We start from the raw sequence: 15,248 nt of genomic DNA on the forward strand, positions 1-15,248 counted from the left end.
GTGAGAATAGAGTGATTAGTCTGAATAGTTGTGCTTGTGACTACATTTGCACTTGAGATGAGGGATTAACTCAGCACCTATAACACCAGTACCATGTGGACAAACTCTCCTCACTGTGAATATGAGAAAGCTTGGCAGTCATATGCCTAGCGATAACTTTGTAAGTGTAGTTTTTCTAACTCCAGCGTTGGATATGACTTGATGACAGATCCCCATAGACTGTGCATGATTTGAGTAGCTTAAAAGAAGCAAAGACTGGAAAATGCTGATTCAGATTAGTGGTTGTTGGCCCTTTCCATGAGCTATTTGCCATATGCAGGCTGGTTGTTACTGATCTCATGAGTCTAGGATGTTTGCTGGTTGAACTGAAGCAGTAAGCATCGGCTGACCTCTCCCTTTTTCCTTCAGCTCTGTGGGAAAATGCTGCCAGGACCTTCTTCTGCAGATCTACCTGCAGCTGCCTGAACTGCTCATGCCTATGCCTGAGATGCTGCTGACCAGTGAAGGGGCCAGAGATAGCAGCACTTGCAAGGTAAAGTAGAGGGACAGCAAAACCCTATTCTAGTCATGCACCCAGAGTGGATGCTACCTTGATGCATAGACTAAAAGGAGAGGACAGGCAAATGCTGTTTGGGTCATCCTGGCTTCTTCACCTTGCTCTTCTGTTGCCCTTTCCCTTCCTGTGTGCTCAGGAGCAAGGAGTTCAGGTGTGGTTTATTTTGCAGTGTCCTTCTCTAACATACTGTAAGTTGTGCAAGCTTCTGTGTGCTAAAGACTTCTGGAAAGCACAAGTGTGCAGACACCTGATCCTGCTTTGCTGTCTATAGGGACTGTGGATTTCAGATCCCATGCCAGCTGGAATACTGCATCCACTCACAGATTCTACCTGCTGATAATTTCTGTTAACCCTCTCTGTCATTGGGAAGCACAGCTGAAGAGCTGGGGGCTCTGCTTTAAACCTTTTAACTGTTTACCCACTGCTCTTTCTAGCTCGATGCCCTGGTTCACAGATTCATCACCCTCCTCGCAGATACTAGTGACTCCAAGTCATCAGAAAACCGTGTGTGGGATGCCAACATGGCCTGCAGGAAGCTAGCTGTGGCTCATCCCATCCTACTTCTTAGGTACCACTCTTCCCCTTACCCTCTTTGTGACTGGAGTTCATTGAAAATCATCCACCCTTGTCCAGAAGGGGAGCTAGTTGCGTGCAATCCTGATAACTGCTAGAGTCTGCATTTATGTACAAAAGTCAAGGGACAGCGAAGTATCTCTTCTAACGAGGCAGCACCTCTTGGCTCCTTGTCTATCAGTCCTCTTGGAGTTGGAGACTAGAGAACAGAAAATAGGTGGGAAATGGGGCTTGCTGATTCCATGGATACAGGGATCACACACACAACTCTGGGAGAGGGTAAGGGAAACTTTCTTCCAGGGATTGAGGGGTAATAACCTGTAAATGTTTCTGGGAAGAGGCTGGATATGGATGTTCTTCTGTTTGGTGTTTCAGGCACTTGCCAATGATTGCAGCTCTGCTGCATGGCCGTGTTCACCTCAATTTCCAGGAGTTCAGGCAGCAGAACCACTTGACCTTCTTCATCCACGTCTTGGGGATCCTAGAGCTACTCCAGCCGCAGGTCTTCCAGAATGAGCACCAGGCGGCACTATGGGACTGTCTCCTGTCCTTCATCCGCCTGCTCTTGGTAGGAAAGGTCCCTATTCCCCTTCCCTATGCAGGCCACCAGCCACTAGAGGGAGAAGCTAGTGTAACACAGGGCCAGCCTAACACTTTCCCATCAGCAGCAAACCAAAACCTTTGTGTAACTAAGAGCCACATGTGGTGCACCACATACCTTAGAGAGCTTGGAGGGGAGGCAGGAGATAAAGGTGTTATTCCCTGGTCATTGGTGTGTTCCCCCAAAAGTGCAGGATGGGACAGTGCTTCACTGCTTTTTTGGTAATTCTTGTCTTCCCTATCCCTTTTCAGAACTACAGGAAGTCCTCACGGCACCTGGCTGCCTTCATCAGCAAGTTTGTCCAGTTTATCCACAAGTACATCACATGCAATGCCCAGGCAGCTGTCTCCTTCTTGCAGAAACACTCAGATCCACTCCAGTAAGCTTCTTGCTCCAGTTAGCCCATAGTCCCTGCCATGCTCTCCTCCTTTGATGTTGACTGCAGGCTGGCATGAACAAGAGCTTGCTCAGGCAAAAGGCTGCTGTGAGCTAATCGGACACGAGACAGCAAGAGGATGTGACAAAATAGCTGTTAATATGCTTTTCCCACTTAGCTCCTTTAAATCTCTGTTGAGATGATCAGCATTTCCCTTTTACAGCTAGTGAAACTGAGCCCAAGGAAGTCAGGTGATAATTTCAAGTCGCATAATGGCCCTAAGCAACCCTGTGAGATACTGTAGTGTCCTGCACTTATTTCCAGAGAGGCAGCAGCATGGTCATTTCACTGAGCAGTGGCTGTAGGGTCCCATCTGCAGATATGAGGACAAATGAATTTGGATTCCAGTACCGATGAAAGGGAAAATCAGTCTCTGATCAGCTGCTGTTCCCATTTGTCCCCTCTTGTTTCTGCCTCTGAGGAACTAAAATATTCTCTTCTTCCCTGTTTGTGCGTAGATATTTGTCCTCACGCCCTCATTGCCATTTAAAGCTAAGCATGCTTTCTCTTCCATTAGTGACCTGTCATCGGACAACAGTGACCTAGCAATGCTGAAGTCCCTTCTGGCTGGGCTGAGTCTGCCTAGTAAGAGTGGTGTCTTGGACAGAGGCTCTGAAGAAGAAAAGGATGGTGAGTCTGAGTGGGAGAAAGTTACTCCAACTGGTGAACCCATGGTATGTTTTGGAAGCACAGATGCTTTTAGCACAGCACTGTATGCTGTGTTCACCCCAGTCCTGACAACAGCCTGAAGGAAAGGTGTTTTGAATGGAGAATGGCACTTGTATACTCAGTAATTTGAAAACAGTGTTTGGGATTGGTTAATTGTTCTTCTGTCAGTGATATCTTGAGTGGAAGAATAGCTCTAAAAAAGGAGTTTCATTTGTTGTGGATTTTGGCTGCTTCAGCATCAATTGAGGATTGACATAGCAAGAGACCCTAAGGATATATCGTCTCCTCCCCTGGTTCCTTTACAATGTGCATGGGGAAATTATTTGCTGTGAAAACAGCTCAGGAAGGTCCCTTTTCTTTGCCTCAGCTGAGGGGACTCAGAGGTGCAGTGAGGTTAGAGACAGTGTAAGGGCTGGGAAGTGTGTAACAGTACGCTTGCTGGCTCGTGATACATGATACTCTATACTGGTAGGGAGCACTGGACCTGTCTTTCTGTTAAAACCACACAGACTGTCAGGAGTGAGCTGTTCTCTCTCTGTCCTAGATGAAGCAGCAGCTGGCTCTCTCCCTCTTGTCAGCGTGTCCCTCTTCACTCCTCTCACCCCAGCTGAAATGGCACCATACATGAAGAGGCTCTCCAGAGGCCAAACTGTTGAGGGTAAGTGAGGACCTGCAGAGCTGTATGAGGACATAGGGCAAATACAGATAGGTAACAGCTACAGGCCACTTTACCTGTTCCAGAATCTTGGGTTTGGACATATCCAGCAGTTAGGATGTGGGTTTTATTATGGCTGAACTTGTCTATAACCTTCTGACAGAGGCTATCTGTGATACTGTTGTTACTCAAATTCAGCCATGCTGTGTCTGCCCCTGCCTGGGAGCTCTCCAAGGATCTTTTAAGTGCTCTGGGAGGTAGTAATGGTGATTCAGGGAGTGCTGCAGTTCGTGCTGAGCCAGCACTGACCTAGTGCCCCAACTCTGTAGCATCAATGGGAGTGCCTTTTTTTTTTTTTTTGGGGGGGGGGGAATGTAAAAATACAGAAATGATGAGAAGTAGGATTTTATTAGAAATCCCCAAATGCCCTTTGTGAAAGTTGTGTTAACCTGGCATATGGGAACTACAAGCTGCTGCTTTGAAGGTCTTCTGAAATCACAGGTGCCAGTGGTGGCATTGGGGTGACTGTTCCCTGCTTTCCCCCCCTTACCCCTGGCAGGAGAGTGCTGGTGGCCTCTGCCAGGGCAATTTGGCATGTGCTGATTTATCACATGACCTACCTGTTCTCATCCTTTTTCAAGAATTGCCTTTGTTACTTTAGTTTTATGTGCAACTTGGAAAACTTGACTGCTTGGGTGAATGGATCATCATACCAAATCCTTTGCTGGATCAGTGAGTTTGGTCACCCTTTTCAATCTGTCTTCTTCCAGACATCCTGGAGGTGCTGACAGACATCGATGAGATGTCCAGACGGAGGCCAGAAATTCTATCCTTTTTTGCTGTAAGTATGGAGTGTCTTGGAAACTGCCACTGGAACTAGGAGATCTTTTATCTCAGAGCCCATGTTGCACGGCCAACTTAAGTAGTATCCTTCGGGTCATTTTGCAGCATTTTAGGAGAGATTTGATGACTTTTAGGCCTTCTGACACCAGGCAGCATTTATTTCCCTACCATCTTCTTTCCATAACACAGTCTGCTGTGGATACTGGCTCTATCATTATCCACTTTAACTTCTCTGATGTCAGAGGAAGAACTAACCCTCTACCTCCAGTATCAGGCCATGGAGAAAGCAGAACAGCTCTGTAGAAAACACTGGAGCCTAAGGAAAATTCAGCTGTCCTATGTGGAATAAGATTAGAAAGGAGGGTGCTTTAAAGCATTCAAAACAAGGATAATCCTTATTACAGAGAGGGATTTCCTGGCTCAGCCAGTACCTGCTGGATTGATGTTGGAAGGGTAGTAATGCAAGTCTGAGGATTTTGTTCTCCTTGGATGGCCCTACGATCTTAGCTAATTTGTGCATCCTCTCTCAGACAAACCTGCAGAAGCTGATGAGCTCATCGGAGGAGTCTTGCCGCAACCTGGCCTTTAGCCTGGCCTTGCGCTCCATTCAGAACAACCCCAGGTGAGGACGACAGGGACTCGGGCTATCCTGAGTCACTGATGGGCACTGCCTGCCTGTCTTGCACACTTGAGGGTGATCTGGACTATACTGACACTAATGTTTTACTCCCAGTATTGCTGCAGACTTTCTTCCCACCTTCATGTACTGCCTTGGCAGCCGTGATTTTGAGGTGGTGCAGACAGCGTTGAGGAACCTGCCTGAATACACCCTCCTCTGCCAAGGTAAGTTGGTGTCTGCCTTCTCTGGTGTACGCAGTCTTGCAAGGGTCAGAATTGGGCTGCTGTGCTGGGAACAGCCTTCCCAGGAAGATGCCAAGAGTCAGTGGTGCCTAGAGGAGGCTGTCAAATATGCAGGTGACTGTCAGTAGCAACTTGGGTCTGCACATCACAGAGGAGACTTGCCACAGAGACCAGGAAGGCCTCCTTGAAATAATTTGCTCCTTTAGGATTTTCCTCTCTCAGTTGTGATCCCTGACATGATCACATATGCACCTGGGCAACTAGAGGGGGGATTGTGCCCTCCCCTTATAGAAGGGGAGAATGTCACTTGCCCAGCTGCAAATGTTCATCCCAGAACTTGCTGGCGGATTGCTCTTGCTTGTATACTAGAGTGCTCAGGCCAGTCCTCATGCTCTCTTTCCCCTTCACAGAGCACGCAGCAGTGTTACTGCACAGGGCCTTCCTGGTTGGGATGTATGGCCAGATCGACACCAGCTCTCAGATATCGGAGGCCTTGAAGGTTCTGCACATGGAAGCCATGATATGAACATGTGGTCCTGGGAGCTCCACTTTCAGAGGAATTAATTTTACTGGACTCATCAACTGCATTGAAGTCCTGTGAGCAGGCAGTTGTATTTCAACCCATGGGTTGGAGGATCAAAGAGATGATGTAACAAGCCAGACTGTGCTGGAAAAGGAGGGCACACTGACCTAAGAGCTGAAAGGTGCAAGGACAGATCTGGCTAAGATGCCATTTCCATGGGAGAAAAATCGCCTGAATATTGTGCCAAACAGGGACCATTTCCTTCATGGGGTCTCAACCATAGCGTTGGGTAGTAGCTGTCGTTCTCTTTCCCTCCAAGAATGCAGAGCTGCTGGGAAAGAGGGGAAGGGAGCACTGACCCTTGCACTTGAAGTCTGTGGACCCTCCATTGTGTGTTGGAGGGAACGTGTGGATCTGTGTGAGGGAGAGACTTGGGGGCACCATTTTATGATTTTTTTTTTTTAAATTAAAACTCCTGGTTTTCATTGTGCCTTTCTCTGCTCCCTGCTGCCTTGAGTGTGAAGCTTGACAACCCTTTCTCCTTGTTCTTCAGCCTGTTGTTATTCAAGACAATGCTTCTCATGGAAGCAGGTCTTCCAGGCTAAATATGGCCAATGCGTGTGCATTTACATGTTCTTGGCCTTTTACAGTATATGCAGAAAATGGAGGAGGGTTAGAAGGGTCAATGGGGTATAACAGATGAGTTTGGTACTACCAAAACCCAATCACCAACTGCTGACAGGACAACTTTTAAGAGTGTGGGTCGTGGGTTTTTCTTTGTTAAGAAAAAAAATTCTTGGTACATCTGCAAATACCCCCACCAGCTGGTCACTGTCACAGTGGAGTCTTTGAACAAGCAACTGGGTTTCCTCTTTGCGATCTGCCAGTTCCTCCTGGTGTTTCTTCTGTTGGTACGGATGATAGCTTGTTTGCCAGCTGTCATCACAGGACAGAAGAAGAGGTGCCTGCCTACTTTTTTTTCCAGAGAAATCCCTGCTTCATGCTGGCTCTCCAGTCTCATTTTATTCTAGTTAGCAGTTTGCTTGCATGTCATTTGTCTCTTTTCCTCTCATGCTTCACTCGTTAGTAGAGTGAAGATATTGTTAGTAGAGTGAAGATATTTCCAGTATCTTAAAGACAAAGATCATGGAGAAACTGTACAGATAGCTCTAAATAACCTTGTATCTTGTTGCTGAGGAAGGGACAGTTGAGACTTGATGGGTGGCTGGGTGGAGAAATGCTGTCCATTCTTGCAAATGAGGAATGCCACAACAGAGCACTTTTGCTAGTGTGCCAAGATATGAATGAAAACCAAGGCCTGGCTTCATGGAGAGATGGACGAGCAAAGAGAGAGATCTGAACCTCCCAACAACTGTAAGTAATCTCGTTTTCTCTTTATTTAAAGAGATTAGAGCCATCACTTAAGGATGCAACATGCTCTTTTCCTCAGCAGCATCTGCTTCACATCCGGAACCACTACTGTGGCAATTAGCTAGATATAAATTATGTGGAGGAACAGCTGAAGAAGATCAAGTCAATGAAATGGTTTTCCTGAGGGGCTCAGTGACAGCAGGATTAATGCCTGTCTAAAGGGTTCCCAGTGAGATTACTGGCTCCTCTTACCTTAGTCCTTTTTCAGACATCATTAAAGTACTCTTCAGTTTGTCAGAGCAGGAGGATGTTTCTTGTGGTGCTGCAGTCAGCCTCGAGTAACTGGAACTTGTGGGAGTTACTCGTGCTGAGATGGGGCTTGTCACAGGACTTAATTTCAAGTAGAAGGGAAAACGTCCTCAAACTGTGATTGCAGCAGGGATGGTGTGTCAAACAAAGCAGTGGTGCTTTGGTGAAGCTCTTGCCTGCAGAGGGGGCTTCCCAGAAATCCTGCTCTAGGGTTGCAAATAGAAATGTTTATGTGCAGAAATCAATTGTGCCGTTGGCCCCAAATTCTACTGTGTCTGCTTTGAGACACCTGCTGTGAGCAGACCAGGTCAAGGAAGCCTGGTTTGGAGGAGCAGAGGATGCTTGGATGTTGGCAGAACTGTTTAGCCACTCATCACAGTGGGACACCAAGGCTTTGCAGAGCAATGGGAAAAGAGGTACATATGAGAAAGGTGGAAATGGCATGTCTGTATCATCACCATCACTTTTGGGGAGACTAGGAAACATTTAAAGGCAGAGTGAGTGGAAGTTGTTCCGTAGAGTAGGACATTCCCGTAGATCTCCCAATAAGAAAAGCACCATCTATGATTTGCTGGTTTCTCTGCTCTCTGTTGTTGAAGGTTCCTTCTATATGTTTATTCCACCACAATCTTCTGCTTGGACTCAGTGGAGCTAAGCAAGCTGCTTTGGCTTGGAGCATGCCACCATTCCCTGATCAGGGCTGAGAAATGGGGCTGTTAAGAGGCACGTGGATGTGCAAAGACAGCTCAGGGCAGGCAGTGCTGTCCTAGTGCTGCCAGATGAGGATGATGGCTTAGAGGTCTGTCCCTCCTGCCTGGGAAGGCAGCTGTGACAGCTGTAACAATGGTGTTACTGATGCCCTGACACTTGCCTGCCTTTTAATCGGTGCTCTGTAACTTCCATCTCTGCCTGGCTGAGCACCTTCTCCCCTGCCCAATCTGCTGAGCTGACAGCATTACCATTCACAGGCCTGCAGGACTCCTCCCCAGGGCTGGGGCCTTGTCCTCAGTCTTTGAGAGCCATTGACTTGCCTGGAAGAGGAGCAGTGAAGAGGTGTGTAGGGTAGTTCCTGGCAGAGCCCACAGGGCCCTTGTGACTCATCCTAGAGAAAATCACTGCTGCTATTTGTGTGCTGGAGGATGCTTCCCAGAATGGTGCAAAATCACTGCTTGGACACATCTGTCATGATTTGTTGTGGTCTAGAGCTTCTCCAAAGAGACATGGGCCAGCCGAGCTACTTGGTGTCTGGTGGTGTCCACCTGGGCAGCACGCTCAATCCTGGCTTGCTGGGGGGCTTTCAAGTGGATCCCAGTTTGCTACCCTGTTTCTACTCCTCCCCACCCCTTGCAGCCCAGTCCTTCTAGGCTGTGTTGCAAGCCAAGCTGCCTTGTTCATTAGGTTGATCTCTGCACATGATTGTGGACTTGGAGCTATCAGGTTGGGGGAGTGGGATCTGATTACAGACTCTTAAAGAACATCCTTCTCTGCTGGAGCGCTGCAACTCTGGTACCTGGCACCCTCTCCAGGAGTGCCAGCGGCACGCTAGATGTGGGAATGGATACGGATCTCTCCTCAGGTCGCGTGCTCTGAGCTGATGTCACACTCCCTGCTACACTGAGTTCAGGGCAGGGCTGGCAAAACCCCATGCATTGGATGGTCTTGCCTTGGTGTCCACGTTGCTGTGCTTGGCGGAGGTGGTAGAAGGAGCCCGGAGAAGCTGGGCTGTGGGGGCACGCCTGGAGCAGCCAGGGGGCTGCAGGACACCCTGCTACACACTGGCTGGCAGGAATGGAGAAGGAAAGCAAAAATAACCTGATCCAGGCTGGGGACAGGCCTCAGCATGCCTGGGTGGAGGTGATGGCATGGTACAGGTGTGCTGCTGCCTTGAGGCCTCATTCCCTGTGACTGTAAAGTGCTTCCCCCCAGCTTGCCCATCTCCCCTGCGGCATGATGGCTTTTGCACTGAGCCCAGCTGCTTTCCTGCAAAGATGACGAGGTCCCACCTCTGCACCCTGCCAGCATCATGGGATCACAAATCTGCAAACACCAGGCACTGCTTGTGACAGTTTCCTATAGCAAATTATTTCTTTCTCCTGAGAAGGCCAAATGCAGTCTTATGACCTAGACCAGCCTTGCTGCAGCTTTTCAGTGTCTCTGCAGTGCCTGCAGTGAGCTACAAGGGAGATTTGAGGTGGTTGGTGCTGGTGCTGCCCTGGGTGGTTCAGTGATGATCCATCCAGCACAAGCCATGAGGGTGCTGAGGGTTGCCCAGGGCTGTGACTTGGGCCCAGCTCTTCCCTTCTCTGTGAAAGGTGATGCAAAGCTTGTGGCTGGTTGTGATCACCAGGCCAGCTCTGCACCATAATGTGACACACAGCCCCTTCTCCCAGCCTGTTGCCTATAGCTGGGCCAGCAGTGGCTAATTCTCTTGGTTCTTCCATGCTTCGGAGACTTCTGCTGTGTGTTTGAGATGTACCTTTGGAGGATGCTATCTATATCAGCTGCTATGACTGTCTGATATAGCAAGCACCAGGATAACATGGGGGGCTGTTTTGGCCTCAGGGGGGCTGAGACCTCAGCAGTGCCCTTCCAAGCCTCCATTTTCTGCCAGGGCAACAAGTACTGTTGCAAACACAACAGGAGGTGTGGGGCAGAGCTATCTCCGGGAAGGGATGGGGTGGGAGGTGGTGCCTCTCATTCTGAGTCATTGTATTAACCCAACGTCAGGCCTCACCACGTGTACCCCGGCCTGAGATGGCATGTCTCATGCCTGCAGCAGCACGAGCTGCGAGTACCAGCTCGGAGCCATGGGGGCACTTGGTGGCTAGCAGTAATTTCTCAGTGGCCAAGCTGGATGGAGGCTGGGTGTGAGCCTTGGGGATCGCTGGTGCTCGCAGGACAGACATACCGTCTGTCTGTCAGCACAGGGTTGGTCAGAGGGCAGGGCAGGCAGAAGCATGGTGAATGGAGGTAATTGAATTAGCCACTCTCATTTCGGCATTATTGTTGGGTCTCTGCTCTTGGGAAGATCTGTGTTCAGAGCTCCAGGAGATGACCCTGCAGGTGGAAAGGAGAAACAGCCTTGGGAGGGAGAACAGCTAGAGGTGGACATGTCCAGTGTGCACATGACAGACTTCTGCTGCCTCTGCTCAGCATGAGTGGGAGTCTCTAGCCTGAGTGACCTCTGTTCCTGCCAGACCTAGTGCGGCTGGAAGAGTGGCCCGGCACGTGCCAATGCACAACCCCTTATTCTCTTTCTGGGCCACGTGTTTCAGAGTTTGTCTCTCCCATGTGGTTTTACAGGCAGTCAGGCTGTCCTTGGCCTGCCAGCTGTGGCGGGGGCTTCCCTGGGAGCTGTGCTGTGAAAGGCTGCCTGGAGCTGGGCACCAGGACAGCGGTGTTGGTACAGCCGTGAGCAGGGCGTGACTAACCCGGGAGGCATCTCTGTGCCCGTGACTCAATGGCAGCTGGCTCTGCGGCATTTGTTCAGTTGAGGAAGAGAGGTCACCTGGTGCCGAACTCAAAGGCAAGCCTACCCGACCTGCTACGTCAGCAGTGGAAACGTGGGGAAAGGCACAGGCTTTCCAAGGAACTGTTGATAAGATGGGATTTCATGGTTAAAGGCATCAACAGTTTGCTGCCCAACAGGGAAGAGAAAGAGGAGCCTCATTTTGCAAGCAGCAGTATGCAGGAAACCTCATGCAAAAAAGGGAGAGGAAAACTCCCTCTCGAATCTTCCTCTGTGTGAGTGTATAAACACGGCTGTGGAGTCTATTCCAGTGTCTTCTCCCTAGGGCCCTGCCATCTTCTTCCTCCAGCCAATTTCATCTGTGACCTCGGTCAGTGACAAATACAATCCTGGCCCTGCCTGACCTCAATTAACTTCCTTCTGGCCATACCACAGTTTAGGGTGGTATGATTCACGTCACTGGGGGAGTTGTTCACCAAAAGCTAGAAATGTTAAGATTTTTGCTGGCTTTCGGTATGTCTGAGGCAGATCCAAACCAACTAAGTAGAGCCAGGCTTCTCTAGAAGTACTATTGCCTAAGACGGACTGATTTTAACTCTGCCTTGCCTCTCCTTATATTTAGATAATTTGACCCTAAAGCAACAGGATATGGAGCCTGCATTTTCTTCTCCTTTTAAATCCAAGAGATCCTATAATAATATATCTGCCTGTCCTGGGTAGCTGCTGCTGTCTTGCCTTTGGCCTTACCCAGATTCCGCACACAGCATCTCTAATACAAAGAGATATTGGGCAGAAGAACATCGAGACCCCCAGCAACAATTAAAAAATTAATTAAACTACACTAGGCCAGTCATTGCTGGGTAATTATTAAGCTGTAAGAATTGCTAATTGTCTTATTAGCATTAAACAATTATGCAAATAATGGAAAACATACCATAAAAGTAATAAAATTACCTCCCTTTTTCTTCTCTTCTCTTCTCTTCTCTTCTCTCTCTCTCTCTCTCTCTCTCTCTCTCTCTCTCTCTCTCTTTTTTTTTTTTTTTTTCCAAACTAATAATGAGATTTAAAATTTAAAGGGACACTTATGGCTTTGCTCTCCAGGGCTTTTTGGGAACCTCTTTAGAGAGGAGCAAGACCTCTGCAGACATGGCGCAAGGTGAGCAGGACATGTTGAACCCTGCGTACTGCGACTCTCATTGCAGGTCTGGCGGTGCTGCAGCACCAGGCTGCTTCCCTTCCCGCGCCCACGGCAGCTGGGCACTGATCGCGGTGCTCGGCCAGGACTGCAGACAGAGGGTTTGAATTTTTGCACTATTGCAGATTTCCTACAGCGTATCTGGCCCTGTTTGTGTCGCAGACCCCCATCCTCCCCCACTTAAAGCGCGTAGTGCTTGAGGTTTGGTCTGAGTGAAAGCAAGGCAACGTGTAGTTTTTCATGTGAATTCAGAGCCAAAGTGGAAAGTCCTGGGCTTTAAAGTTATTTTATCTCAGGGATTTTATCTGAGGTTAGTAACCTGAGGTAAGAGCTGGCCTCTCTTCCTGGTAGAGATCTGCCTGGATTTCAGGGTTTGGCTCTGTGGTGAATGCTGAGCAAGTGGCTTTGTGTTGCTGTGGAATAAGGATAAAAACTTGTTTACCCACATCGGCAGGAAAAGGAGGCTTAATTTATTCACATCCACAGTGAATTTGGAAGAGGCAAAGTGCTTCTTTGCTTTAGAGCATTATTATGGTTAATCACTAACAAATATTAGCAGTTTCCAGGCTTTAAACTCTGCTCTGCTGATAGGACGCAGCGTTTCAAAGCAGCCAAGCCAGCTCCAGCTCTGGGGTGTGTCCTGCTCACATGGTGATGCCATTAGAGATACGGGTCACCTCACCCAATCTGATGAACTAAACAGGTTTTGATCAGCAAAATGCACCTTCACTTTTGTTTTCTGATAGCGGCAGTGAAGTTTCTGGCTCCTTGAGGAATGGAGGGTGCATTCTGCCACAGCAGGGCACAGATCAAAGATCACCACCAGCCTGTTTCAGCTTTATCTGAACGGGAGTGGAGGTCACCTTCTGAAACAAACGCTTTCCCCGGGTCCCCTTGGTGTGCTGCTTTTAGCTCCCTGAAATTCTCTGGTGACCCACAAAGCAGTTGTTTATGGCCTTTTCATTTTTCCTGCTCACCTGCTCTGTGGGATGCAGGATTTGAGCAGTCTCCCATCTTTGTAGCCTAGCAATAAGTGGCTGACATCAATCTGCAGCCTCTCCCGCACCTCACTGCTGAGGGAACAGTCCCGCCAAAAAGCGGGAGGGACAGAGATTTATTTCTTTTGTGGAGGCGTTGTGTTAAACTCAGAAGACAGGACATACTTTGCTCTGATGCTCACCGTTCTTGGTCCTTCAAGGTTTTAGGATAATTGATTTACTACTTATGAGCTTCTGCGAGGCAGACATCATGGACAGGTTTACAAAAGTGCCTCCTTCTGTAACTTCACATTTCACTTTCATCATCTTTCACTGGGAATTCATGTTCAGACTTGAATTTTGTTCTTTCTTTTGCTGCTTTGCCGGTCAGATAGCAGCCAGGATGAGGAGAGGCTGACATCATGCAGAAGCATTTCTGTGTGAGTAGCTGTTAAATTGTTGGGGCTTTCCTTTCTCAGACTTGGGCCTTTCTGTGTCTGTGGAGTCGGCCTGGCTGCCTCCTGGGAAGAGAGAGCTGATGAGGCATGTTACTGATGAGGCGCACATAATTTTTCTTTCTTGTTTTGAATCCCTCCGTTTAATACAAGCCATTGGCACAGGATTGTATGAGAGCTCTTGGCCATAAAACACACGTCCTATTGTTGGGAGTGAGCAGCCCTGTGTACAGCCTACAGCAAAAGTATGAAGTAGCTCAGTTTGATCAACTGATTTCCCAACAATAGTTAAGACGTAATTTTTCTGTCTGTGATATTGCACTCCCTCACTCTTATTCAAAAATGGTATTGCTTCTCGGTTTCACGAGACCCCACACTTTCACATGTAAGGAATCAACCCTTCTCCTTTCTCTTATCAAATTAACAAAATTGGTTTATTTTTCTATGGCCTTCTAGGGTGGTCTTAATCATACGCTTAAGCTTTTCTCTACTAACAGTAATATGCAGGTTACTGCATGTGGAACCAGGACAAAGTTAATGGTAATGGCAGACAGTGATCCGTACTACTGACAGCGACCTTCAGAAAATACTCAACATTTCTGCACTACACATCAGTATCTAGAAAGAGAGCTGAGAAGGCCTGCAGGAGAGAAAGAAAAGGGAAAGTGTAAGGATAGGAGAATATATCACTTCACGTCTATGCCCTGCTGTTCTCCTAATTCTCCAATAAGCTTCTCAACACGTGTCAGGAAGGGATCTAGGCAAGCAGGCGCTGCGCTCGCAGGACGTGCTCTGCTCCCTGAGCCTGCGGTGTGCCACAGGTGGGGAAGCCTGACAGTGCAGGGAGAAGCAAAGTGAGTGAGGGCAAGGTGCTGAAAACAGGCATATGGACATATAAGACTTCTCCAAGGGAAAGATGTAAGAGAGAAAAATATGATGCAGGGTTCGTAACCATCATCCCACAAGGAACATCCTGGGAGAACAACAGTTGTTGGTAACGCGTAAGCAGCTGCACAGATAGCTCTGCCTCCCTCCCTCCCCAGTCCCTTCCTCTAATGCTTGTTAGTTTACCTTTTGGTGCATTAAAGACTCATCATAGCTATAAACTCCCGCAGAGCACTCCTTAATCACCAACTAAGAACACTGCACAAGTCGCTGATGCCTGTATTCTGAAAAGCCATTACTGGGCCACTAGTAATACTATTACTGTATTAGCCAACTCATTCAGCAACATTATTCTAATCATCTTAGCGTATAATGGGGACCAGAGTCTTCTGGTGTACCAAAAGCTGTGTCTCCAACCTAACCATCTCTTGGGACGCACAGCGTGGAGCCATCCACTAATAGATTCTTCTTCTGGTATCTGCAAGCCTGGATGCCTTTCTGATACGGTTGTCTTGGTCAAGGCACAAATGGCTGGGCTCAGTGCAGGGAGGAATGAGGGGAAATGTAGTGGCCTGTGATATACAGAAAATAGCAGCTGCTCTTGTAGTCCATCCTGGCTTTCTGCTCTGTGGATCTGTGTCCCCTGCCACCCAGCCCCAGCTGCCCCTTCCCAAAGCGAAAGGTAATGAGAAGGGACTAACCATATTGACTCGTTAAGCCAGGTTTGTTAGAATACAGACTGTTGTGTTAAACAAATACATATTTTTCTAAAAAAACTAAATATCTTTCCCTGTGCTGTGCCCTATCTGGGCCATTAAATCTGAAAGGGGTAACTACAGATGTGTCAAAGCTAGACTCGGAAGCTGATTT

The 15,248-nt window shown here is 48.2% G+C and overlaps 1 protein-coding gene across 3 annotated transcripts in view; it reads left to right on the forward strand.

The window, feature by feature from the left end:
* Positions 1 to 6,207, forward strand: part of INTS1 (integrator complex subunit 1) — a 29,893-nt gene extending 23,686 nt beyond the window's left edge. For 2 of the 3 annotated variants that reach the window (XM_064520199.1, XM_064520200.1), the window contains exons 38-47: positions 409 to 532; positions 991 to 1,124; positions 1,505 to 1,697; positions 1,982 to 2,109; positions 2,684 to 2,796; positions 3,380 to 3,493; positions 4,261 to 4,331; positions 4,864 to 4,955; positions 5,067 to 5,176; positions 5,605 to 6,207. In XM_064520199.1, coding sequence (XP_064376269.1) covers positions 409 to 532; positions 991 to 1,124; positions 1,505 to 1,697; positions 1,982 to 2,109; positions 2,684 to 2,796; positions 3,380 to 3,493; positions 4,261 to 4,331; positions 4,864 to 4,955; positions 5,067 to 5,176; positions 5,605 to 5,720 — 1,195 coding nt within the window. In that variant the 3' untranslated portion in view covers positions 5,721 to 6,207. Of the gene's footprint in view, positions 1 to 408; positions 533 to 990; positions 1,125 to 1,504; positions 1,698 to 1,981; positions 2,110 to 2,683; positions 2,797 to 3,379; positions 3,494 to 4,260; positions 4,332 to 4,863; positions 4,956 to 5,066; positions 5,177 to 5,604 lie in introns of those variants that run through there. The other variant, XR_010391579.1, reaches the window with a different exon arrangement.
* The last annotated feature ends 9,041 nt before the right edge of the window (positions 6,208 to 15,248 follow it).

The sequence above is a fragment of the Dromaius novaehollandiae genome, chromosome 14 (genome assembly GCF_036370855.1).
Source record: "Dromaius novaehollandiae isolate bDroNov1 chromosome 14, bDroNov1.hap1, whole genome shotgun sequence".
NCBI lineage: Eukaryota > Metazoa > Chordata > Aves > Casuariiformes > Dromaiidae > Dromaius > Dromaius novaehollandiae.